General features: G+C 40.8%; 1 protein-coding gene across 1 annotated transcript in view; it reads right to left on the bottom strand.

Annotated features, from left to right (window-relative positions):
• The window catches only part of RAPGEF6 (Rap guanine nucleotide exchange factor (GEF) 6), a gene marked incomplete at its 5' end in the record, with an annotated part of 95,936 nt that overhangs the window by 36,831 nt on the left and 32,848 nt on the right, over positions 1–26,257 (bottom strand). The window contains 3 exons of the mRNA XM_009081570.1: positions 82–218; positions 1,054–1,237; positions 6,857–6,988. Of these exons, the coding sequence (XP_009079818.1) occupies positions 82–218; positions 1,054–1,237; positions 6,857–6,988 (453 nt within the window). The remainder of the gene's footprint in view (positions 1–81; positions 219–1,053; positions 1,238–6,856; positions 6,989–26,257) is intronic.

Genomic DNA, 26,257 nt, shown 5'->3' with positions numbered 1-26,257 from the left:
ACAGATTTTGCAGCCCTTCACCCCAATGCTCTTTAACTTACTGCCTGAAGCACCCACACTGTGCTGTAAGCAGGGACTTACTTCTTGGCCGTCTTCAAGTATGATGGCTCCTGCTTGCTCTACGACTTCAAATATCATCACTGAGCAAAGTTCTCTCCTCACAGACATAGTCATGTTTGCAAAGGCAGGGAGTTGATGCATGAATTCCAATAATTGCTCTGTTGGACAAAGGAAACATTGGTATGACGACTGCAAGGCCCAGGGGTTCCTTAGATACCTTACCCTCCACAGGTATATTAAACTTCAGTCAAATTCAGGGGGAAATTACTCAGTGGTGTTGCACTCCCCATTAGTGCCTGTGGCTAAATGAGCCCAGTAGGCACTTTGTCATCAACAGCCAGAACTCGACTCTACAGCCTTGCTGGTGTTCTGATTGACTCTCAGGGCAGCAGTCTAGCTAAGAGTAAAAGCACTTCAGCTTCAAACATTTAGAAAAATTAAAAACACCCTTAGGTACAGTAATTATAAGCTTGACAGGAGCACAAAATGATTTTCCAGTGTTCAGAGATGCAATCTTAAGTATAGCAGAAAGCAAATTTTACTACTGAAACGAATGCCAATTCCTAGTTAAACGCTGCAGTAAATTATCTTCATTTTAACTGTTTTGCAGTTTACAATTAAGCATACATATACTCAGTAATAGCATGTTCTCTTTGCTATTTAATAACTAATTCAACAGTTTCAGGCAGTCAAAATTACTTTGCTACCTGTCCCATTACATCAACACATACAATCACTATAATATTTCACATCTTAAATGTCTCAAAGACCGTGGTTTAAAATGCTTAGTTTCTCAGAACAAATACTCTCTGGATAGTAAGAGGAGAAATCATTCAATTAACAGTATCACTGGAGCAAAGTGATCTCTGGAAGGCACCACTCAATTATGAAAATATACACTGAACACTAACTCATTAACCAGCTTTCAGATAAGCTTCTCTTACAGATGAGGTAGTTTTAGTTAAGTTCATTTATTAAATTTTTTCTCCTCACCAATATCATCATCAGTTTTATCTGCAGGCTCTTTCTCAAGGCACTCTCGGACAACATCTCGCCCCAGAAGCGGATCAGAAGTTCTGTCAATATCTTCATCCTCCTCTTCTTCTTCATCTTCAGAGTCTACAGGTGCTTCTGGAAGACCCGTCAAATCAACATCTCCCATCTCACTTTCTGTGGCCTACAAAGAAAACATCCATCAAAGAGTTCAGTGCCTTCAGTTGAAGGATTTATGGTCTGAGGTAGCTAATACAAAAATGTAAATTCTATGACCAACAAGTCAAACCAGAAACTGTAGCAGATCCCCTTCTGAACACCGAGGAAGACGTGCTACACTGGAATCTACAGTTACTGGATGCTCATTTTACAGCATTTACTCTTTCCTGTGAGGTCATGCAAACTTGGTTTTTTGTATTTGGAGTCTGTGTTACTAACAGATTAATAATAAGTTTAGGCATTCCATTGGTTACCCAATGCCTGTAGACACATTTCTACTGTCATCAATAGATGGCAACATAGCCATCGCACTGAGCAGATGCACAAGGCAACAGTGAAAGAGAACACAATACCAGAAACAAAAAGCAGAATCACATAGGAATCATTTGCGCTAATTCCTTATAGAAAGTTTAAATGATGTAATTGCATGAAAATAACTTTCCAAACAGATGGAAGGAAAAAAATAGTAGCTAAAAATTTTCAGTTTCTACAGAGTAGTTGCTCAATCACTTTTTTTCAAGTTTAAGCCAACATGCAAATCGTTTCTGTGTTTAAATTAAAAAATTTGAACAACGGGAAGTGTCACCGTGAGGTATAAGGCAATTACACAGAGACTTGCAGAAAATGGAGTTTGTTTTTTAATTATCACGTTTACAACTCTCGCTTTCATTTGAAAACAAATCCTTGAGTTTTTACAAAAACACTGAACAATCTATGGCATCAAGTATTCTCTATGTTCACAAAACCTCCAAAATAAAGGTTGAACATTGTGATGGGGCAGCAAAGCTTCTCTGGGCAACCTGTACCAGTGTCTCAGCACCCTCACAGGGAAGAATTTCTTCCCTATAACCAAGCTAAATCTACCCTTTTCTAGTTTGAAACCACTGTCCCTTGTCCTATCACTACAGGATGTGGTAAAAAGTCTTTCTAGTAAGGCTGCTGTAAGTATTGACAGGGCGCAATAAGGTCTCCCTGAAGCCTTATTCCCTTTTCTGCAGTCAGTAGGGACTTCATCAGACTGTGGTGGATAAATATGGAGAATGCCTTAGTAATTCCAACAGCCAAGTCCCTCAGGACCATGGGATGCATTGCCTTGGATCCCATGGACTTGTGTACACTCAGGTCCTCTCATAGACGAACCTTCATTCCCCCAGTCCCCATCTTGGGGTTCAGGGACTTGAGAAATGTGGGAACAGCAACTACCACTGAAAACTGCCCTCCTTGCCTCCTATAAACCAATGCTCATTTTAAGTGCTTTAACTACAGCAGGCTGCACTGTCAACACGTCCCTACACACTCCATGCCAATGGCTAATGCAAGCCCTGGTACTTGGAGAGCTGAGCAGCTTTGCCTTTCTGCACTAGACCAAAAAATACTGGGCTTTAGATATATCCTTGGACCTTGTCCTCATTTTAATAATTAGTCAGCAAACCTAATAAATAAAGCTTAAATGATTTAACGTACATATTTCTTTCAGAGAAGAGTAACAATCCAGAGAGGGTTAAATCTGTTTTACATTACATCACTTTACTGGCTTCTGTAGCTCACATTAACAGTTTTGGAATTAAGCCCAAGCGCAAATTGTGCTTGGAGAGTCTCAGCAGCACATGATCAGTACAGTGTTTTATTCAAAGACTTTTATAGCATTTCTTCATCTAAATAGCCAAAATTTTTATCAGCTTTTCCAGGCTGAGTAAGACAGACAACACCACCAATCTCCACTTTGATAACATCAAGCTAAGTTAGAAAAACTGAGGCTAGAGGTTCTACAGAATTTTGCATGTCCTATATAGGAAAATAAACCAAATCTTCTCCTTTCTTGCTAAGTAAGTTATGATTTGATCAAGCCATGAAACAGGAGATGGTCCTCAAGCTGTGTTTCTAGGAGTACGTGCAGATGGCTGACAGAAGGTTGGCAGGTCAGGCAGTGCTGGAAGGAACGGGGAAGGATTTTGCTCATAAACCGTCTGCGGAAGTAGCTGCTCTTCCCAAGCATGATGCTCCAGCTGTTTCCATTATCAAATATCAAAATCATTCTTAACAGAAACATTTATGAGCTACTGATTAACTAAATGAAAACAGAAGCTACAGTCCCCAAATCTCACAATTATGGATTTCCAGGATCAGGTCTACAGCGCAAAAGTATCTACTGAGATACACATTCTTGATGAATATTTTATAGATAATCGATTTTAATATCTGAACCTTAACCACAACTGGAATTATTGCTGGGCAATAATGCTGCTGCCCACAAAGAGTACATATTGCCAAAGTGATAAATGAAGGATCTTGGGAAAAAAGTGAAAGGGAGAAAGAAACTTTCAGCACACCACTGACAGAACCAAATAGGTAAGAAAAAAAATCGAGGTAAATGGGTTGGTCATTAAGAGAAGAGCATTGACAGGTATCGATACAAGCTTCATCACAGTAGAGGTGACACCCTGCACACCTACATCTAGAGGGACAGCTTAGATTGGCTGGGCACCTTAAAGCCTGTCCCGTGAAAGGGCAAAGAAGATGTTTTCACTGTGTAATACCTGCTGAATTCTGTTTTTCTGAGGACACCTCAACAAGGGCAATGCAGCTGTACAAACACTCATTCCAACTGCTGTATGCACAACCACCCAGCTTCCCATGTTTCTGGCTGAACACTATCGTTTTGAAATTAAATATACTATCAGAAACAGGTTGAATGAAAAAAAATAGATAAAAAATGCTCTTCAAGCAAGAAACTGTTTTCAAAATTATAGAGAATAACTTTTTTTTTCTGTAATTAAGAAAGGTCTACAGCCTAACAAAGATAACTGCTCTGCAGTATTCCAAAGCAAGCTGAAATTTATAATACACACATTTGGACATTTTGGTGTCATTTCTGGACACCAAAACACTAAGTTTCAACACGGAGTAGTAATAGTAAAGGAAAATGGAGAAAAATACCTTCACAAATTTATTTTCATCACTTTTTCCAATTAACTCAGGGTTTAACACTGTGTTCATAGCAGTGCTTACAGGCAGGAATCCTCTTCTGCTGATCTCACCTTAAGCTTTATGTTGATAATTTGCTGTTTAATTGGAAATGGGCTTTACCCTGGGCTGAGAGGCAGTTGGATCAAGTGAAAGCACATTTCAACACGACCACTGGATGCAGAGTACATAGAGAAAGAGAAAACCTTTCCAAATCTTAATAAAATACTGTTTCATTCTTTGGTCCTACCATTCTGATCATATTTTCCTATTCTGAAATGATGTTTGCACTACTTACTGTAAAAAATGAACATTAAGATACCATTAATTCAAAAGATCATTCCAAGGCTACATTAATCAAAATTATTCTTAATATTAGTGACATTAATTAAATTCCTGGAGAGTTTGGCATGTAATAGATACGAAGCTGACTGCAAAAGCAAAGCATCATTTTCAAAAAATACTCCATGAAAAGCTGTATTTTGTTGTACAAAAACTGCTTTCAATTACTGAGCCAATACATTAAACTCAAACTGTAGATTTATTGCATATCAAAGAGATTCTCTGCCTTCATAATATGATTAATATGGGGGAAACACTTTTCTTTTTTTTTTGTGATTTCAAAATCTCTCTCTGCTGATGTGTCACTGCAATATAATGCTATGTTCAACACTGTGCCATGGCATTATTACACAGTATCTATCTATTACTAAGCAATATCTAGCTATCACTTACAGATGTGTGACAAACAGTATGAGACTTCTCCAACACTAACTGTTACTGCTACTGCAATAAAGCCCATAAAATACATAAATGCTCATAAACTGCATCTTTTAACAGGCTACTATTTGCACATTAGGTATCTGAGAACAAGATATTGAAAAATCACTGAAAAATAAGAAATGGAAAGACAAATCCAGTAGGTTCTTGGGGTTTCCCCCCCCCTTTGTGATATGCCTATTGCATGTGTTGTCTTCACCCACAGCTTATCAATGCAAACTTTGAGGATGGATGACACAGTAGCTCCGATCATACAAGGCTGTAACAATTATATCTGAAGATCTCACATGAGTCTGAGTGCTGAACTGCCTCAGCCATCACCCTGGCCAGTCAGAAAATCTCCTACTGATGTCCATCCTACAAATGTTCAGGATGCAAAACCAGACAGACTAATGTCACTGAAAAGGAAATTCTTACCTGAAAAGTCCTCACTCCTCGAAATTCAGAGAAAATCTACAGTCATTTTCACATTAATATATTAATCATTCCTTAGAGTATAGAATACTTGGCACCACTGTTTATTTACTACAGTGCATATGAATATGCTACTCCATCATTTCTTTTATTTATATAATTTTTATTTGTTTAGCTATTATGCTCTTTTGGCATTTTCTGATGAGTAGACATAAGGCAATTAACCACATGATAGAGTATTCACTCATTACAAGATATCATTGCTAGAATGGTATCTTTGTTATCAATAATACATTTTAAGTGCTTTTCACTTAGAGCAACCTCTGCAAACTACTGAGGTAGACAAGCAGGCAGACATGGTCCGGGAGACTGTCCATCACCATCCTAATGTATGAGATGCTAAGGTACAATGCACAGACTAGTTCTGGTGACTCTAATTACATCAATTCTGTTGATCAGAACATCAAAAATAATAATAATAAAGATATAGAACACCAGAAGATTCACAGAGCATCTTGAAAAGGCTCTCTCACTGCTGCCAGCTACTCCTGACCTAGCTGGCAGCAAGAAAATCTCAAGGAGTAGTAAGGTAATAGATTAAATAGGAGAAAAATACAGAGACACTTTTAATGTCCTAAAAGAATTTTTGCTTTAATGTCTTATTTTTAAAGATCCCTAAGCAGTATGTTGCTGTAAATAGAGATATCACTAATCTGTTTCCAGTATAGAAATAATACCCAGACAGCACCTAAGGAGAGGGAACAGGTGTCTAAAATTAAGTTACACCTACACTGTGCTCAACAATTGCTGTGTACTCAGCATTGTAATCAGACTGCAACTAGAAAGTGGAAAAGCTGTGAAATGACTGATCAACACAAACCCAAGCCGAACTCCCTCCTCAACCAGAACATAAACAATCATGAAATGAGCTCTGAGATCTGACATGAGACAGGTAACTTATTAAGTGTATTATCTGTAAACAAATGAAGCTATCTCTGGATTTCAGCCAGCTTCTGTTCCCAGCAATCCACACTAGAATTTCCACAGGCAATTAGTGCAGAAAGTGGGTTTATTAGCATGCTTTTGTTTAGAGAACTGAACATCTGCTATTAGCAATAAACAGAAATAATCAAGGAAGGTATTGGAAACACAAGGCTGATTTCATGAGATTTGTTCCATTTCAGAAAGGAAAATGATCCCATAAATCAACAAATGTGACTTTTAAATGCCACAGCATACTTCTTGGTACAAAGAGATGTGAAAAGCAGTAACAAGAGCTTCACAAGCTTGTTGCACTTCTGTGTGGCTGTAGATGCAGTGGAAGCATTAAGAGGGCTTTACTCAAAGACTTGGATAAAGGGTCACTCTTCTTGTTAATGGAATGCTTAACATCAAGGAAGGAAAACGGACACAGAAGCAATCTTACCTGATAAATATCAGACAGGCTGCTGCTCCCAGAGTCACTGGCAATGCTACATCCTGACTGGCTCGAAGGGACATGCGTCACCTGAGGATGAGGGTTGTCGGTGAGATGCATCTTGGTTAGGTCAGCTGGAAGCTGTAAATAAAATGGATTTTGGGGAAAGGCAGAAAAAGAAATGAAAACAAGATGTATAAGTCAGATTTGGAGACAAAGTTAATCATAAAACTTTGGTTACACATTTAAATTTGCATTTGAATGGTTGAATTATTGAATCAAATTCAAACTGAATTTGAATCTGTAACTTGATGAGCATTTTGAAAAAAGGTAGTTTAGACTAAGTTTACCCAATTACACTTCAGATTTCATGTAACTGATGGAAAATGATGCACCTTTCTATAAAACAAATGTCTGGGCTCTTTACAGCTGGCCAAAGAGCCCACAGTATGAAACATCAGCTAATGCTGCAATCCAATATGAAGCAGGATTCCTCTTTATAAATTCAATTTATACGCCTTAGTTCAAGAATTACCTTTAGAAAATATCAATATAGAACAAAAAGTAGTGCAATCTAAACAAAAGGTTTGGTCTATAAAGGGCTTCGAATTTCCTTTAAGACAATGAGTACAGAGAAAGAATATTATGCATTTTTGGTACAGCTACATATAACAGCACCTCTACGTTATAGATCTGTCTGTAAATGAACACACATATGCAGATATATGAATTTTACTGAATGACTCCACAAATGTGCTCTTTCTACTCAAGAAAGCAAAAATCAGCAGTGCCTTTTGAAGACTCAGAGCTGCATGGAATACTATCAAATAACCAGATCTTTAATTCAGCTGCTTGTTTGTTTTCTGCCACATACACTTCTAATGTCTTTACATTTATACTCAAGTATATGAAAAGATCATTGTATTTAAGAATCACAGATTCTATGACAAAATACATGTACTGTTACCATTTCTAAATTATAAAAGTTATATACTATCCCTTTAAAATAAGTTCTGAAGCAGAAAAAAGTCCAAAACTACTGTGAGAACATCAAGAGTTGTGATCAAAATGAAAATATTTCTTCTGTACAACAGACAAAATTCCACACAGTCATGTCAGCCACTACATATTCAGTCCTGCAAATTAGAAGACATCATTGTACAAATGTTGCTGATTTGGTATCAACTTTGTAAGTGCTGACTAAACTTGAGAAACAAGAAGTTTTGATTTGGAACCATGTTTTTACGCCCATTATTTGAAGGCCGTGCAAGAGAACTGCTTTACTAAATACTAGTTCACCATGGGTCTTGTCAAAACTTCCCCACACCCAGAAAAAAATGTTGAGACCCTCTGACACATGTAACATAGTTTTATTATGAAAATTATGATAAGGAACATGGGGAATGTTGTGTCACTTGCAACTCCCAATGACATTCTCGTTGGCAATCACTACTCAAATCCAACCATCCTATGGGCTATGAAAGACTACAACGCTATTCCTCTCTATCCTGATTTTTACCTTATTCCAGGTTTGTGTGTATTTTACTAACAAAAAGAAAGTATAAAATATCCAACCTGTAAACTCATACCTATAGTCACGTGTCTGGAAGAGGTGAAAGTCTGAACAGCAAAAGATTACTACACTCTCACAAAACTTCCACAAAAACCATTCAAGCAGTAGGTATAAAATAGTGAGTTTGACCAATATACAAAGGAAAACACAACACCTGAAGCCTATGTTTAGCCACCAGAAAAAGTTTTACAGGCTTTGGTGACAAAATTCAATCCAGTGGCCAATAGGTGACCTCACCACCAGCATACGGCTAAGAGCTGGTGTGCACTGAGACGTAACCTCTGAACTACACAACATTGCACTAGTGAAGTTGAGATTTAATGCTGGTTCAGAGCACTAGCTAGTTACTTTTGAACTCCAAATGAACATGCCTACAGTACCCATTCAGAACACCAGTGCAGGAAGCATTACATTATCCACCCTAGAGCCTGCCCAGATCTGGACACGAGCGAAGCCACCGATGGATGACGTGGTGCTGTGGGAGGTTGTTCCTCTGGCTCTCCCCATCTGCTGTCCTGTGACAGTGCTCAGCAGCAGCCAGAGCAGCCCGAGCTGCAGGGTGACACTGCTCCCTGGAGCTCCACACGTCAGCTGGCTCCTCTGCAACACACCGCAGTGCTCTCAGCCACGCTCGGAGCGGCGCGGCCGAGCAAGGTCAGCATCACTTGCCAGGGAGGACAGCATCAGCAGCACTGTGGAACTTGCTGGCAATTACCAGGCAGGGCTGCTGGCAGTCACTGAGTTGCTGCAGGTCAATGGAACTGAAAAATCCAGGAGTTTTAAGAAATTACTGATCAGGCCATGTAGATTCATTACTCCTATGTTAGCAAGACCACCGTTTGGCTGCAAACTCCTCAGCCTGTTCCCAGCTTTCTAACATCCTTATTCTAACAACCAGCTCCTGACTTCAGCTTAAAATCTTTTCATCTGTGAGCAAGTCCCATATAATGACTGTGGTAACAGACACAGGGAAATTTAATTTAAGCTCCCTGCTATCCAGATTCTCAAATTTTCAAAATGGCTCCAAGAGAAGAGTGAGCAGGACCAAGAGCAGAACCAATTCTCTGGGATTTCCCAGGAGAACAAGGGCAGGTGCCTGCTTTCTACCAACAACTGCTGCTATTGAAGCCTCTTCGGGCTCAAAGACATCACAACACACACAGATACTGAATGCCACAGCTTGTCTTCTCTAATTTAGTTTAGATTTTAAGATTATTGTGCTGAATGCTGTTCTCCATGCTGAGATTGAGAAGTGAGGCTCTACCTGGTCTACTGGAAGGTGTCTCTGCAGTGGACTGGAACAAGATGAGCTTTAAGGTTCCTCCCAACACAAACCATTCTATGATTCTAAGTAGTGCTGGGCTCAAAAAACCAAATTGTATACATATTTTGTGTGCCATTTTCACGAATAGCACCAACTCAAAGAACCACCAGCCTTCCCAAAGGAGCATTTCTAATCAACTGATTAATCAACTGATCTTCATTCCCCCTGCCAGCACTCCCCTTCATTTCTATCCCCTACAAAGCAATGGGCATGTATGATGCTCCTGCTGGATTCTGCAATATATTCCTGTAAAAGGCATTTAATGCAGGGTAGATGCAAGGAAACACCACAATGTCTCTGTAAATTTGAGAGAGAGATAAGGTTTATTTGAGACAAGTGACCTTTAAAGTACTGCTTGCCACTCTACTCGATCTCCCAAAATAAATCACAGCTTTTGTCTTTTGTATGTCATTTTTATTACCCAAACTGATTGTTCTTTCTTTCAGAGCTCACTAAGCAGCAAGACACAGAGAGGATGTTTCTGTACCAACATGACAGTGGACATGGGAAGGACTTGCAGGATGTGCTAGGGAAGTTGGTGGAAGTGACATAAAATTGTTTTAACTATTGGTGACTATGACTTTTTTAGGAAAATCAAGTGTTGGGAAACAAGTCCAAAATAGCAATGTTCACCTATGCCCATATTAGTGTCTTTTGGACGCAGATGCATAAATCTGCAGTATCTTCTGGCTAGTTGTGTGCCTCAGCAGCCAGACAGGAAAACTCCTGAAATTCTGACAAACACTCCAACAGACTACTTACTTGCCACTTTAAACTACAACAATTTCATTTTTTCACAAGAAGAGATAATCTGGAATTGGAATATGAGTGCATCTGACATGCTGGCACAGCCTGTCCCTGCATCAGTGCCAGCACATCCTTGTGACTGACCTTTCCCAACAAAGGGATATTTAGGACCAAACCTCCTGCCGAAATGCCACACTTCAGTACAGAGCTGTACAAGAAAGAAAGTTAAGAAAATACAAGTTATGGTCAGCACAGCCACCTACAGCTTTGCCCTCCCACTGGGTCAGGAAAACACAGTTGGCGATTACACCAAAAAATCCTGATCAACAAGGGAAGTTTTAAAGAGATATTGCAAACTGCAGACAATAACACAGACCCTACAGCATTCACCACTGCTCAAAGGTGTCCCAGGGGAAAATGCTCAACAGTGTGACACTAGGGGACATGCACGAGGCCACACAGAACCTAAGCCTGAAGCAGTATAGACTTTCTTTGGTTAGTGAAATTTATCAGCTAAAAATGGTTAAAGATGAAAGAAATACCCAATAATTGGTGAGAACCAAGTAATACAGATACAAAGCTATAATCTTCAGTCACCAGTGACCTGTACTCTAACAGCCAGGAAATTTGTCAAATAAAGCAAAACTATACACCCAGAGTTCCGAAATCAGTGATTTACTAAATAACCATTTGTGGAATGAATTTCAACAAATTATTTTCTTGTTTGTGGGCAGTCTGAAAGAGAAGAGAATTTGGGAGCAGTGGGCAGTAAGCTGACAGCAGTAACTCTGCATTACACTGGAGAGCAGCAGGTTTGGGGGGCTGAAGACATCCCCCGGTGCCCAGCTCTAGCTTTCCACTTTTCAACAAGGTTTACTTGCAAAGAGTAGTTGATTTTTTTTTAAACAGGCAAACAGGATATCTAGATTTTATACAGAATTACCAACTTTCTAAAAGGAGTTTGGTAACAAGAGCAGAGCAACAATGTGACGGTTTCTCCCAGAGACTGCTGAGGTTTCTGACAGTTCCCCAGCAAGAACTGTATTAAGTTTAACAAAGATGAGTACAAGGTTGTGCACCTGCACCAGGTCTCATATCAGTGACTTTGAAATTGATTGAGATCTCAGCCCTGATACATGGTACAGCTCACAAGCCAGCAGACCATTTCTACAGGCCCAAGCACACTGTGTCTGCAGCATTTACTTCCCACGCAAATACCATTTACTCTCAGCAGTGAAGTCACACAGAATACTTGGGAATTAAATTAAGAGCTAATTTACGTAGAACAGACTTTTAAGACTGCACATGTCCTGTACAACAGAGCAAATGAGGTGACCTTTGACGAGGTGACCACACGTCAGCTCCTCCAAGAAGCACACTAAAAATGACCTGAGAACAACTTTCTTTAATGTGCTCCTCAGGAAGGGTTTGCTAAAAATAAAGGCTATAGAAAAACACTGCAGAGTTTAAACAGAGAGAAAGGCAACCACAGAAGTGTCATAGGAGGGCTGAACTGAGACTCCTGCCTTTTCTATTCCCCATTTTTTTCAATGGAAAGGAATCAGTAGAATCTCCATTGGCATAGAGACCATGCCCTTTATTCTGTATTTCGATAGTGACTTACTTTTGGATTTGCAGGTATCTTTCCCCTATGGAAAAGACACACCTGTGCATTTGTGCCACAAGTTTTGAAAATAAATATCAGTGTTTCCTGTTGCACTTTAGATAACCAAAAACCACAGGTTGAAAAAGCACAGACCACATGAATTTGTAAAATAGTCTTGACAGAGGAACGCAAGACCTATGAATTATCTTTTTCTACATGTAAAAGAAGCTTCACCATTGTGTTTCAACCTGCAGTAAATGGCATGTATATTAAACAAATTCAGAAACATCCTGCAATGAGGACAGTGGCCAAAGGACTCATCATCAGAAACCAAATTACTAAAGTAAGCACAACCTACATAACTCTCCTGGTGTATAGGGTCCATTCCAAGTTCAAATTAATGGGGAAAAATGGCAATAAGGAATTAAAAGATATGCCTTGTTCTTATTTGATACTCCTTGACAGCAAAGTTTTATCAGTTTTCCTAGGCCCCATATGGATGTTTAAAACCAATCGATCCAGTCTGGACACAGGAGAAGCATCAGCCTCTGAAGGAACAGTCTGTCCTTTTCCAGGCTGTGTAAGCAAATTTTCTGTCCTTAGTTTTACAGATTGTCAGTAACCTTATACCTTATTTGCTTTTCTGAAGTTCCCTGAAATGTTGCCAGCAAGAATAATATTCAGAAACAACACGGGATTCATTTTCCATGCAACACCTACAGCTGCCGTGTCACCAGAAAACCCCCAACCTGACCATCTCACCACTAAAACCAGCTCTCCAAGCCCAACAGTCACAGTTTTAAGGCACACATTTTGTTACTGCTTGAGGGTTTCTATTAAGAGGTTTTCACTGTTTTAAACTGGAACCCATCAACACAAGCTCAGAGCATTAACTGTGATGACACTGGTAACATCTGAGCTTTAGGAAACACTCCCACACAGCCTCCATCACACCCAAGTGCCTTAAGAACAGCAACTTTCCTTTCTCAGATGATACAGAAAGCTTAGACTGTTACAAACCGACAGTTTTTAAAACCCCAAAAACATGTTTGCCTTCAGTCTCAAAAATTAAACCAAACTGCCAAACTAAAAAGACTATTTGATCAAAGAGCCAAACAGGACCCTCGTCCTCTGAACAAGGACCTGTCCAGCTGCCACCTCTCCCTTTCAGTGTCTATTATCCTTCCAGTCCCTTCCTAAGATATTTTCTCTTTGATGCCCTTGACCTTTCATACAGTTAATAGTGAATTAGTTCTGCCTGAATTTCTCCCTTTAAACTCCTATTTGTGCTTCCAGTCTCTGGATCTTTTTGGCAGCCTTGGGAGCTTTCCGCTTACAAACACAATCCTGTGTACATCTCTGTGATCTCCTACAAACCAAAGTCCTACCACAGCAGGGAAAGCTCTAAGGAACTAGAGGATGTGACAAGTTTCCTATATAGCTAACTCATTAACACCTTCACCTGAGATGGTGAAACCCAGAATGGGTTGGGAGAGACCTTAAAGATCACCTAGTTCCAACCCCCTGCCATGGATGCGGACACCTTACATGAGACCAGGTTGCTCAGGGCCCCATCCAGCCATGGGCAAGCACTCTACTGCATGATACCATCAGTGGTCCTGGTGATTTGGTGACATCCCAGCAACATGGCCAGCCTGCCCAGCACTGGCTCTGCTGCCAGACACCTCTGTCTCCTCTTGCATTACAGCTGTCACAACCCATATGTGAATATTTTAAATACTTCATGGTCTAAGACATGATCTGTGCCAGACTCCCTACTTTTGCCTCCAGTTTCAGCAGACTCTACGTTCCAGCATCTTATCTGCCTATTGCTTTGGTGGTGTCACCATGTACTTGTGATTCCATCATCTTACACAAGTTAACTAGTTTATTTAATTAGCTCTGTTTTTCCTTTCTACAACCTACTGAAACAAGAGCAGCACTGCTCACTCCCACTGACACACGGGCAGTCTCTCACCAAACAAACTCTTCTGTATCCCACTTTTTGCTCTCATCTGTCCCATTCATTCCATCTAAGAAAAGAAACAAATCTTCTTTAATGTTTTTTCTTGGCATCAGTAAAATATTTTAATCATCTCATATATTCTGCCAGTAATATAACTAGAAACCACCAAAACCCACGGGAGCTCTCTGAAGTTATTTTACAGAATATTCAGCAGCCTTTTTCACAAGGATTTATATAAATTATCTCTGGTTTATGTTCACTTTTACATATGAGATACAATTCTGCTCCAGTTTAAAATACACTTAGAGCTGTGTTAATGGGAGAGGAGAAAGTTGCTCCTCTGAGACAGAGAGAGAGGCCACTTAGGTGTCCACAGAGAGGGTAAGATGAGCCCGGTCGAATTACCCATGCTGACATCAGTCCTCAGCTAACTTAATGCAAACAAAAACATTTCCTCCTTAAAGACCACAGATGCTCCACCACTGGCACAAAAGCAGATTTCCTCAGACTTTTAAACAGCAGCAATGATGTTTGGGGGTGGGTTTTTTGCTGTTTTTAAAGCCAACTGACGGTCCAAGGCTTTTTCCAAAAGGCTCAGATAAAATCCTGCAACCTTCAATAACAGGATGCAAAGAAAAATGGTCTCTATCCAACTACACAAATCTCATGACAATATTTATTTCAAAACATGTTTCAATCAATTACCCAGAGTTCCTACTCCAGTTGCTACTAGTACTACAGATATGAATCTCAAAGAAATAAGGACCAAGTTGACACCATTCATGACAGACTTGCAGTGCCTTGAAAACTATCCTTGGAGCCTTCCTAAAATATCTCCAGGCTTACAATAAAAAAAAAATAAAAAAGCATGCACAGCACAAAACATCTAAAAGAATTAATAATCCCTAGAGGCTGTTCTATGCCTCTGGCAGCCAAGAGCTTTTTGGTCTTCATGGCTCCTACAGCCCATAGAAAATTAAATCCTCTCAAGTATTATGTTTCCTTAGTTACAATAAGGTGACATGAGGACAGAATTTCAAACTAAATTCTGGTGTTGCCTTAAACCACATATGCAATGCAATTTTAATTTGGTTTTCATATGTCTAAATTATAGATTACTACTATGCCTTAACTCATGATAATGCTAAGTGTCTGACACGCAAACATCTCAGCTTTGGAGAAGAAGTGGGTCTGAAAATTCACCTGTGAAAAACTGTGGCAGTACTGACAGGAGCTCCATTATACTGGGAATATCCAACATGCACACATAGTTGATGGTAGTAAAAAATGCAACTTAATACAGACCATCTCTTCTCTGGCCCATTCACAGGGTAACATTTTTTAAAAGTCCAGAACTTCTGTTTTGGTACTTTGAATATGGAACAGCAATGTGCAAAAATGCTTGTGCTCAGCGCCACAGTTCAGATTTCCCTCTTTGTTCTCACCACTGAAAATTAATACGTTACAAGAATAAAATGAACCTTGTCTAATAATTACAGTGGAAAACAAACGCTGACGGGGCTAGTGATGCTCTGAGCTCTATGAGGTGCCCAGGAACTCCAGCAGCCACACAGGAGACAGCAACCTGACATTTGGGAACTCCCACCCTGAGCCAATACTGCAGGGCACATGGAAATTCCACATCTACATTGAGCTTCATCTCAACTGAATAATTTATCAACTCTTAGATACATGGATTGGTAAAATACAGCAAGGATGATGATCCCTCTTTACACATCCTCGGGCTGCTACAACCTCACATCACTGTAATGACATGAGGTGACAATCAGCTCCAGGGACACACCTCGCAGGGCTCCAAGGACACGGGAGCACAGTGAGCACACGGATGCTGCCAGTGTTACCTCTGAGCCAGGAGCTGTGTAGGGAGGCCCTCAGACCCTGTACATATAAAAATAACAAAGGAGCACCAATCTTCAATCTACATTTCCTTTTTGTATTCATCAAGAAATGCATTTGTAGAAGTGAGAGGGGCAAAACAGAGTGGTCCTGATCTAGGCTGTAGCTGTAAGGAGAATTGTAACAAAGCAGGTTTAAAACAAACACAGTCTAGCAGGAAATAAATGAACAGATAGGTGTTTATTTGCATATTAAGAGCCAATTTCCCTTCTGTATTAAACAATACTGCAGGAAAAGGCTTTTTTTCTGTTGAAAAGTAGAACGATGTGTACTTGCATTTAACTTTAACATATTATACACTGGAGTATAAGAAAATCCAAGTTTTCTAGAGTAAATGGCCACACAGCTCACATCAAACCACTTTTATCTTAATAAACTATCAAGCAAAAAGTGTGTTCCAAAAGTTTTACAGAAAGTATCCTGCAAGTTGTTATAGGAAACAGGGTTAAAACTTTTAGCCAAGTGTAAAGAAAATCTTCATCCATCAGTCCAAACTCACACTCTACAAATGCTCAGGGATCACAGCACTGAGGAACTAAGAGGCTATTCTACAAATAACATGAAGAATCAAGGCAATCCTTCTGAGCTGGAGATGGAGGGGAAAAGATCAGAAAATACGGGATAAGAGAGACTATAAATATTCTGAGGAGTTGGCTGAAACTTTAAAAACTCGAAAGAGGGCTAAAGCCTGCAACCCAAAGTTCACAGAAGGGAAGAGAACCATCCAGGAGAGGAGCTCAGAGGGCAATCACAGGGTGTTCCACTATGCTGAAAGCTGGGCTGGAAGCTGTAGGCTCTGACAAGGAGAGACTGGAGAGAGAGGCAAGGCCAAGAGAAAGATGTCAAAATCGACTGAAAAAAAAGAGGAGAAGATCAGTTACTGTTGCACCAAAACCACTGCAAACTCATGCTATTGGGACTACCTTCCATACAAGCATGTTAGCAAAGACAAGGACGACATCGAATCAAATCAAGGACACACTATCTGAGCACTGTTCCTCTAAGGACTTGAAAATAAATCTTCAATTGCATGAAGGTTTCAACTCAAGATCCTGGAGATCAAACTGATGCCCTTTGAATCAGAAGATGAGGTTACACTGATTTTACTTATGGATAACCAAAACTTGCACCACATCCCTCTGAGACAACAGCAGAAATAGGAATGGGACTGAAAAATTACTCCAAGTCTTCTGCTCTAAACCAAACACAAACTTTTACAGAGCAAATGTATCCTGTTATTATGCTTCACATTATTAGATTTTACCTAAACAGCAGCAGAAGAACACAGAAGCTCATAGAAAATAAATTACTGCCTACTATCATAAGAGAAGTTTAACATGCACCTGGGATCTTGAATGAAACTGTTTTCCTTCAGGAAAAAACATTTTAGAAGTTTAAATGTTAATTCAAAAACTCTTATTTTCTATAAAAAGCACATTATCTCAAAAAAACATCTCTTTTAAATATCCTCTATAGAAACATTATCCCATCACTCTGTACTTTCCCCATCAGACTCTCCTGCTTCATAAACAGGGTAACTGTGGATACATTCTAGGCTTGGAAAATTGTTAGAATGTGCATAAAATTTCTATTACAGAAGAACCATATACATCTAGGTCGTTAAGTTTAGAGCTCTTTTTCATAATGACTTCATAGCGCAGCTACGGTTAAGAGTCCAATACCACAAAGTGCATCACAGACAATTTAACAGAGAAAGTTATGATCAGAATTACAAAGACAATCAGAATCTTGCTGAGATACTTCTGAATTATTTAATTTTTTTTGCTTTAAAACAATGCACTGGTATCACAGGAGTTTAATGTAAGGAGAATGTCTCTTGTTCTCACAAACACAACCAGCCTATGGAAGCAGATCTCCACAAACCCGATGCAAAGTCCTCATCCTCTTCCAGAGTCTCAGTGGCATGACAGCTGACACTGCTTTGATCACTGTTCAGCACACTCCTCACTGCTTATCATCCTCACCACGTTTCCTTACGGATGCTGCATCTATTTATCTCATCTTCCACAGCCAATCACTCCAGAAAGGACACAGTCCCCAGGGCAGAGACCATCCCTTACAATATGTGGTTCTGCCCCTCTACTGGTTCCTCCAGACACAACTGACAGACAACAATCATCATCTTCCTGCCAAGGAGATGGTGATCTCTCTCAGACACATTTCTAAGTATCAGCATAGTCTTGAGAAGTACGTTGACCTCTACAAGAGCCTGCATGGGGCTGAAAGGGCACTGCAGAAATTCACCACGGTCACGGTTCTCTTTCTCAGTTTATCCTCATTGTAGCAGCTCTTGATGCAGGAAAACAAGATTGCATCGATCACTTTACACAAGTCTAATCTGCCCCTTTTACTTTCAGAAGCCAAAAGCCACAGAGTGTCTGGAGGATGAGGGATGGGTGCAGCACTAACCAGCATGTGCCATGCACACTGTGGACACCCCCTGTGCTTTGGGAATGTGCTCCAGGTGCCCACAGAGCTCCTGCAGCTGGCTTCTCCTCCTCCACAGCCACACCAATTAACCTCCCTAGGCTAAGGTTAACCTTCAGAAGTGTTCTCCTTCATGCACCTGCAGACAGCTTACCTTTAGGATTAGTCATAAGAAATATGACTTCATCTTGCTCTGATTCAATACATGGATCACCACACTGTCACACCCAGAACAGCTCTAATTACTACTGAGTCAACAGCCCGTTTTCAGACTATTGTCCTACACCAGTTTAAAAGCCACTACTTAAACCAATTCTGGGACAGAGAGCTACATAAATCTAAGTTCTAGTTTTAAAATAGTTTCACAAAATATTTGACATTTTCAAGTTCAAAGTTTTAAACTTGCACATTTAAAGTTCTGACGTCATCTACTTTGCTGAATTACGTATTATTATAAAACACCTGTCATAGACACAGATTTGTAGTACAAAGCTCAGCTAAAACCAAAATGGAAAAAACTCAGATCCAATTCAGCTCCTTGGTGTGTTTAATTCTATGCACACTTCTCTTCAGAGTCGCAGAACATCATGGACAGATCCCTTTAAAAGTCTAGGGAGGCTACAGGAGTTTTGGAGTTTTTGGAGTTTTCCAGAAGAGAATAAAGGTGCTTTTTCTTTTGTGGTTTTAAAGGCAAAGAACTTTTAGCCATGGATTGGAATACAAAACCATCAGCCATTAAAGAAAAAAAAAAAAAAAAAAACGAAAGAAAAAACACACTTCTCTCTCCTTAGCATTTTATACAATTTCATTTATGAATAGGAACTGAATGAATAAATGGCTTGGATGGTGGGGCAGCAATCTGCAGGGTATTGTCCATAAAGCTGATACAGGAGCCAAAAAACTTTTCTATATTATTATTTTGCCCCTGTCAAGCCCTTACTTGAGCACAGGGTGCCTTATGTGGTTTCTCACTTTAACCCCAAACTCTATGGAAAGAGCAATACCAGCTGAAGTATGAAGGTGACTAAGCATTCCCAGGTTTTAAGCAGTATTACAACATTCAAACCTCCTTAACAAGGGGCGGTGCAGGTAAGTCAGGCTTAAGTAAACTCAGCCTTGCATAATTAATGTCTGCAGAGTAGGAAGGGAAGAAAGAGCCCACATGTATACTGGGACACAGATGATGATACAAACGGGCTCGGATTCGCCAGCAGGAACTCCAAGGTGAGGAGCTGCAATTACCTGCCTGAGCACACAGAGCCCATCTGCCCTCCAAGGCCACAAGTACCTGCTGCTCTGCTTCACCTGGTGATGGGGTGCACTCAGCACACATGAAACAGCCAAAATTCAGCCACACATACACCCACATTTCTACACACTGGTTCTGGCAGCTGCACAGGGAAACCCTGAAGCCCAGCACTTTGCCCACTGTGAGCCTGCATTTACATTTTATCAGACATAAAAACCAAACAGGGAAAACCAGCCTGGACAGGGACTCCACACCCCCAGCTGGCTTGTCCCTGTGCCTTTGCACACCGTCATGTCACTGAGACTCTAAACTTTTTGGGACCAAAGTCAAGAGCAAATCTCTCACTCCAAAGTCAATGCCGTATCTCACGATGCCAAGCGCACAAAGATTTTTGCCCACTGCCTCCAAACCCTCGCGGCTTCCACATGCCAGAAAGTTGCACAGCCTTTATTCTAGCCTGTAAATATAAATATAAAATTGCAATAAATAAATAATAGGGCATATATGCCTGGCTTCAGGTTTGCAAGGCAATTCCCATGTCTTAGGTGACTACTCCTTGGCAGTTACCTTAATAAAATATCAGCCACTCGGCTAGTTCTCTGACCAAGCACAGCAAAGAGTAAGAGTCGGAAAAACAGTCTATTTTTTCTTTTCTTTAAAGGCTTTTATCTCAAAGGTGGGTTTGCTCGAACATTCTAGCTTTCATTATCTCCTTTAGAAGAAACACCCTTCCCTCCCCAGCTTCACAGAAATACTGCATTCTCAGACACACAAAATAATTTGGGTCCTTTAAAGCTAATTGTAATTACATAGTTCAGCTAAATAATTAACCAATTCCACGCTGCTGCACAAAGGAAACAAGCAGTACAGCTTCACATAGCTTGGGAATTGGAACATCAGTGGGTTTGTACACCAGTATTTTCAAGTTAGCAAAATATGCCAGCACTTAGAAAAATGTCACACTTCAATAATACAGGCTTCACATTCATAGGCTAAAAAAAAATAAAAATCAAGCTTTACACATTCCATAAACAAACGGCTTTTTTTTTTTACTTGCTGTAAATTGGTAAGCTATTCATATATAAAACAATTGCAAGATTTCAAGGTTCCCCCCCTTCCTGCATAGAAATGATTCCACAAGAACAGTTCATGCACAGCCAGGATTCCAGCATCTCCAGCCCGGCGTGCTGCTGGGATGAGAAGGGAACATTCAGATAGCACCAGGGCTGTCAATACATGTCACAGAAATGCAACACAGACAAAATCTTACTTACTTTGGAGGCCCAGGGCTGCAGGCAGTTGGCGTAACATCGAACAAGAAAAGCCATTTCTTAGGCTGGGGGGAAAAAAGTTTCCTTGCTCGAATAAAAGCCACAGGGGAAAAAAAAAAAAAGAAAAAAAGAAAAAAAGAAAAAAAGGAGAAAAATCCCTTCTGCTTTCTCTTTAAAAATCATAAACCAAAGCAGCAAATGTACATATATGCAACTTCTCAGGCTTGGATTTCACACTGAATTTGATTACAGCTTCCACTAGATCTGAGGAGTTTTCAGTATTGCAGGGAGTTAGCAGCAGCAGCAATTCCTATAAAAACGTTCCAGTTTTAACAAGCACATAAATTCAAATCAAAATGTTTCCTAGCTTTTCAAATACAAATATCCATACGTTCCCCCAGGCAAGAGGCATGCACCCAAAAAGTGCTGCTAAAATTGAATCAATTCAGAAATGGATTAGAACTGCAGGTTAAAGCAACAATACATTAAAAGGCAAGATATGAATTCTTCAAATTTCTTTTTTCTCTTCTAAAATGCCTTTACAAGTGACTTATCTTCGGGTGCACTTTTCAGAAACTTCATATTCATATTGTAGATGAAATTTTGCAAAGGCTCTTCAGCATCTTAGGCGATTCAGGAATCCCACACCCTGGATATTAAAGTTTCTTCTTTATACTCTTGTCCATCATAACTGCAGAAATTGAATTAGCGTCCGGATTGTAGCTCCAGGATATATGCTCTAACAGGTTTGCACTGTGGAATGTATTAAAACCCTCTGCAATACTAACCCTTTCCTCTTTTGCCCCCCCCTCCTTTTTTTTTTTAATGCAGTTTACAACTCTGCAGTGTTGCTTAGTATTCTAATGCATCAGTCAGATAGCACGGCTAATCCACGCCTAGCTTTTCCAATTAAAACATTTCTGTAATGCCCAACAAAACAGGACATCCATGGCTACAGCAAGGCTGACTGCTGGAGTCCTAATTCCTACTATCTTTGCTTGCTTCTCAGCAGCTCCCTCAGGAGAAGCTCCCATCGATTGGATGCTCCGCAGCAAGATGAAATATCTAATAAGGAGGAAAGAGAGTGGGAGGGGAACGGAGCTAAAAGGATGACATCACCTGTATAGAAAGCCTTTAGAAACTGCATTAGATCAATTGGCTACTGGATCTGCAGATGCAGCCAACAGAGCATCTTTATTGACCTAATATAAACACACATATCAGTACAACTGCTCAGCAAACACCCTGCTCCACATCAGCTTTTATACCATTTTATCATCTATTCATGGATGTGCTGGAACTCTGATTATTTTTCTTTTTTTTAAATAATTTTTTTTAAATTAATCACATGAATCTACTAACACTTGCAGTAGCATTTAGGTAGATTATTTCTCATCTCTGCATCCAAATTTAGAAATAAGTAAAATAAATATCTGCAGCCATTCACATGCATACACAGATACACCCATCGTCAGCTCACAAGAAAATAATTTATGCTTTTATGTATGTGTGTCACACAACAGCCTCAACATTTTTATCTCATCCTATTAGGAGATTTTTGTCTAGAAAGGTGATGTCTATAATTCTCATAATTTCAATGATTTTGAAACCATGTTTAAAAGTTTTGTGGGTGGGGTTTTTATTTTCCCCCCTCAATCAAGACCGATTCTGTTTCTAACCCCAATTGCCTTAATTCTGCAGTAGTCAATTTAATTTTATGATCTCTTTTTGCAACTAAAAACTGATATATTTGCAAGGAGCTTAATGTCTTGGATGGCAGCCCAGTGTGCTGGAGAGCTGCTCCGAGGAAGCATCTCCAAGATCCCACACCTTTGAGCCGGGTCTGCCGCGACGCTTTCGGTTCCTAGAAGGCAAATGACTTCTGCTACTGCGCAAGGGAGGAACGGAGGGAGGGGACAGGGAGAGGGACAGAGGGTACTGGCTCTGCTAAAGCCATTATTTTGTACTCTGGATCATTTACTTCATCTGCAAGAAGGGGCACTTACTATTCCCATTTTCCTCTCTTTGGAAAGAATTTTTATCGCCATATATAACGTTATTCCCAGTTTGCATTCAGGGTAGTTCTCCAAAACAAAACTATCCCGTGATGGCCATACTTCCCATGCAGAAAAGGAGCTGCCAAGAGGGGCCAGGAGGCAGTGAGGGCCAAAAATCCATTTTTTTGTTTGTTTGCTTGCTTATTTTTGAATATTGAATCAGACAGTTTGAGTACAGAAAGCTCTTTCTCAGCTACTGTGCCAAGGGACATGTGGAAGAAGATTCTCACATTTTTGTAGCCAAGTTATACCAACAGGACACCACTCCCCATCTCACACCAACAGCTCAGCAGTCATCCAGCAGTTGAATTCTTCCCAGCACATAACCAAAATTATCACACAATCATAGAATATCCTGAGTTGAAAGAGACCCACAAGGATCATTAAGTCCAATGCTTATGATGGGAGCTGCAGCTTAAATAAGAAATACCTTCCCCTGGCACCTTCCACAACTGTCTTAAAAGAGTAAAATTGGCATCAATGTCTGAATTTACTCAACCTCCATCAGACAACTAAAATAATAAATGCAATCAGGGTCCATAAAGATTACTGGGTTTAATTTTTATTTAAACATAAAGGACAATTTGAACTTCATTCTTGTGCCTGCAAAATTTGCAAACACAAAGTCTATTTGATTTTTAAAAGCTGAAAGCATTTTAATCACTGTATATTTTTACAATGCACAACACAGCTAGACAAATAGCTGTTCCTTTTACTGTTCCTTCAATACTGAACAATGGGCTGAATATGTCAGCTTCATCTTACACACTACTGTATTGCATCTTTTCTAATAATTCATAAAATTGTATTGAGAAGCATCTTAAACATCAGCTGGAATGCTACAGCGATAAATCTTCAGCAGCACAGAACACCCAAATACTTTTATGCAGAGTTAACTGAATTATAGTTAGCATAATCACAATCTGTATCGAGGAGAAAAGAAAACCCACCCAGCTAAAGGAACCCTCTCCCTGCCTGCCTGCCCCCGAGAGCCATCCGGGCAGATCTCCACCTCCCAGCCGCGTTTCACCCTGCTGCATTGTGCAGCAAACCCAATCCACCACGGATTTTGGCAGGGATGCCATATTTTACAACTACTGTAAACAGCAGCTCAATAATGGGAACAAAATTCTATTTCCTTCTGGTTCTGCCTTTAAGTGCAGATGACATCATCCCTGTGCCGTGCCGCCAATGAGCGCGGCAGTGGTGCTGGTGGTCCCGGGGGGCTGCAGCCCAGCCCCGAGCGGGGGGAAAACCTGACCTACTTCCACACCCTGGCTTTTGGGGCATCCCCCCACTCCTTTCTGCTTGCTTTCATTTACTTACTTATTTATTTATTTTAACACATGCCTCTCTGCAGCCTTAGCTCCCTGCAGCACAAGGCTGTGAGTTTTTTATAAATCGCCTGTTTAATGACAAATCTCAAAACTAGAACAAGTCTGAGATGAAAAAAAAAAAAAAACCCTGATAAAAGGCTCTGTAGTGATCTCAATCGTGATCCCTGTGAAGAGCTGCAGCATCAAGCAGAATAACAAACAGAAAATCGCCGGTCACATTTTGAGCCAGAATCCAAATTTTCAGAGGATCTTAAGGAAAAAGCAATCTACAATCTCTGAATTAGAGGTGGTCTTTGTTCCTTAACACAGATTTTATTTCCATGCTGAATACCACTCCATACATTCTCTGCAACATTCCCTTTATCCACCCATAATGCTACCTGAATCCTCCTGACTATTAACCAAATCTGCACATCCTAATTGTCTAACAAGAGTAAGTCACAGAAAAAATGGGATGTTTTTAAAAAGGACAGTAAGGCCTTTCATCATTTAAATGCACAGTCAGTTAGGCAGGATTAGACTCTTGTTTAAGGATACCACAAACGCAAGCCCTGCACGGGCAGGGAGCACCCACAGCCGCGGCAGAAGGTACCCCACGAGCAGCATGACTTCCCCTGATCAATCCGAGGAAGCAAAGCCCATTGTGCAGCACCAGCAGGGAGGACTGTGACGGTCTCAAAGCCATCATGGTCCTGGCTGGAGGCAGGAGATGCTGGCGTGGCAATGAGCTGAGGGGCCTGGGTCTGCGGGCTGGGCCGAAGGACTTGTGTGCCTTTGTCCTCAGAGCGGGTGGCTGCTGGCACACTGTCCTGCCACGCTGTCCCCGGAGGGCTCAGCCACTCGCCCCCCCATCTGAGGCCAGCAGCTCCAGTCGCATCCTGAGCCCAAGCCCGTGGTGGGGGCTGGGGAAGGCAACCGGCTGCTCGGAAAGCAATCTGTCACTGCACACGCAAAGATGTTTCGGGCTAAAATAATTCATTTTAATACAGTTTTGCGAGTGGGAATTGCCAAACGCAGCAGCATAATGCAGATATATTTTTGCATTAAGGGCACCTGCATCAAGAGGTTATTTCCACAGATGTGAGTGGTTTGAATCTTTTTGGATAGGCGGGCGATGGGAAGTGAGGGGGCAGGAGGCGCAGCTGCAGCCCCTGCCATGCTGGCACAGCTCACTGGATTCAGTGTCACTGCCATGCTGCTCCCAGTTCTCCCCACTACTGAACTTCAACACCATGACTCATTGTACTGTCATGGCAAGGTAAACCCCTCGGTAGGGCTTCTCAAGAAAAAAAAGAAGAAAAATACAGCCTTCCACCCTGTTTCTGACCCCTTTAGGAAGGGGAGGCAGGGCAAGCAGCACCACGAGCTGCCGTTCCCCTTCAGGGTGACATTCTGTGGTGCCATCACATCCTCATGTACACTGCTTTCCACGGCTAACAGGCTATAGGAAAATCCTGCCCAAAGATCTCTAGGACTCATAAGTAGTATGAAAACACGATCCATCCTGAGGGAAGGAGCGAGGGAGAGCGGGAGGGAGCGGGAGAGGGAGGGCAGAGACTGTCATCATCCCTGAAGTGATGTAAGCTTCTAAATATAGCACCAGCAATACAGGAGGAACAATAAAAAGGCACCATGGATTGAATTTCTCCATCGCTTTCGCACTACCCCGACCATCTTTTTTCAGCTGTTGTGTTAAGCACAGTCCTGAGGGAAGGAGCGAGGGAGAGCGGGAGGGAGCGGGAGAGGGAGGGCAGAGACTGTCATCATCCCTGAAGTGATGTAAGCTTCTAAATATAGCACCAGCAATACAGGAGGAACAATAAAAAGGCACCATGGATTGAATTTCTCCATCGCTTTCGCACTACCCCGACCATCTTTTTTCAGCTGTTGTGTTAAGCACAGAAATCTCCTATTT

This window comes from Acanthisitta chloris, unplaced genomic scaffold, assembly GCF_000695815.1.
Source record: "Acanthisitta chloris isolate BGI_N310 unplaced genomic scaffold, ASM69581v1 scaffold11199, whole genome shotgun sequence".
Lineage (NCBI taxonomy): Eukaryota > Metazoa > Chordata > Aves > Passeriformes > Acanthisittidae > Acanthisitta > Acanthisitta chloris.
The sequence above is the reverse complement of the archived record's forward strand: the minus strand, read 5'-3'. Positions and strand labels throughout refer to the sequence as shown.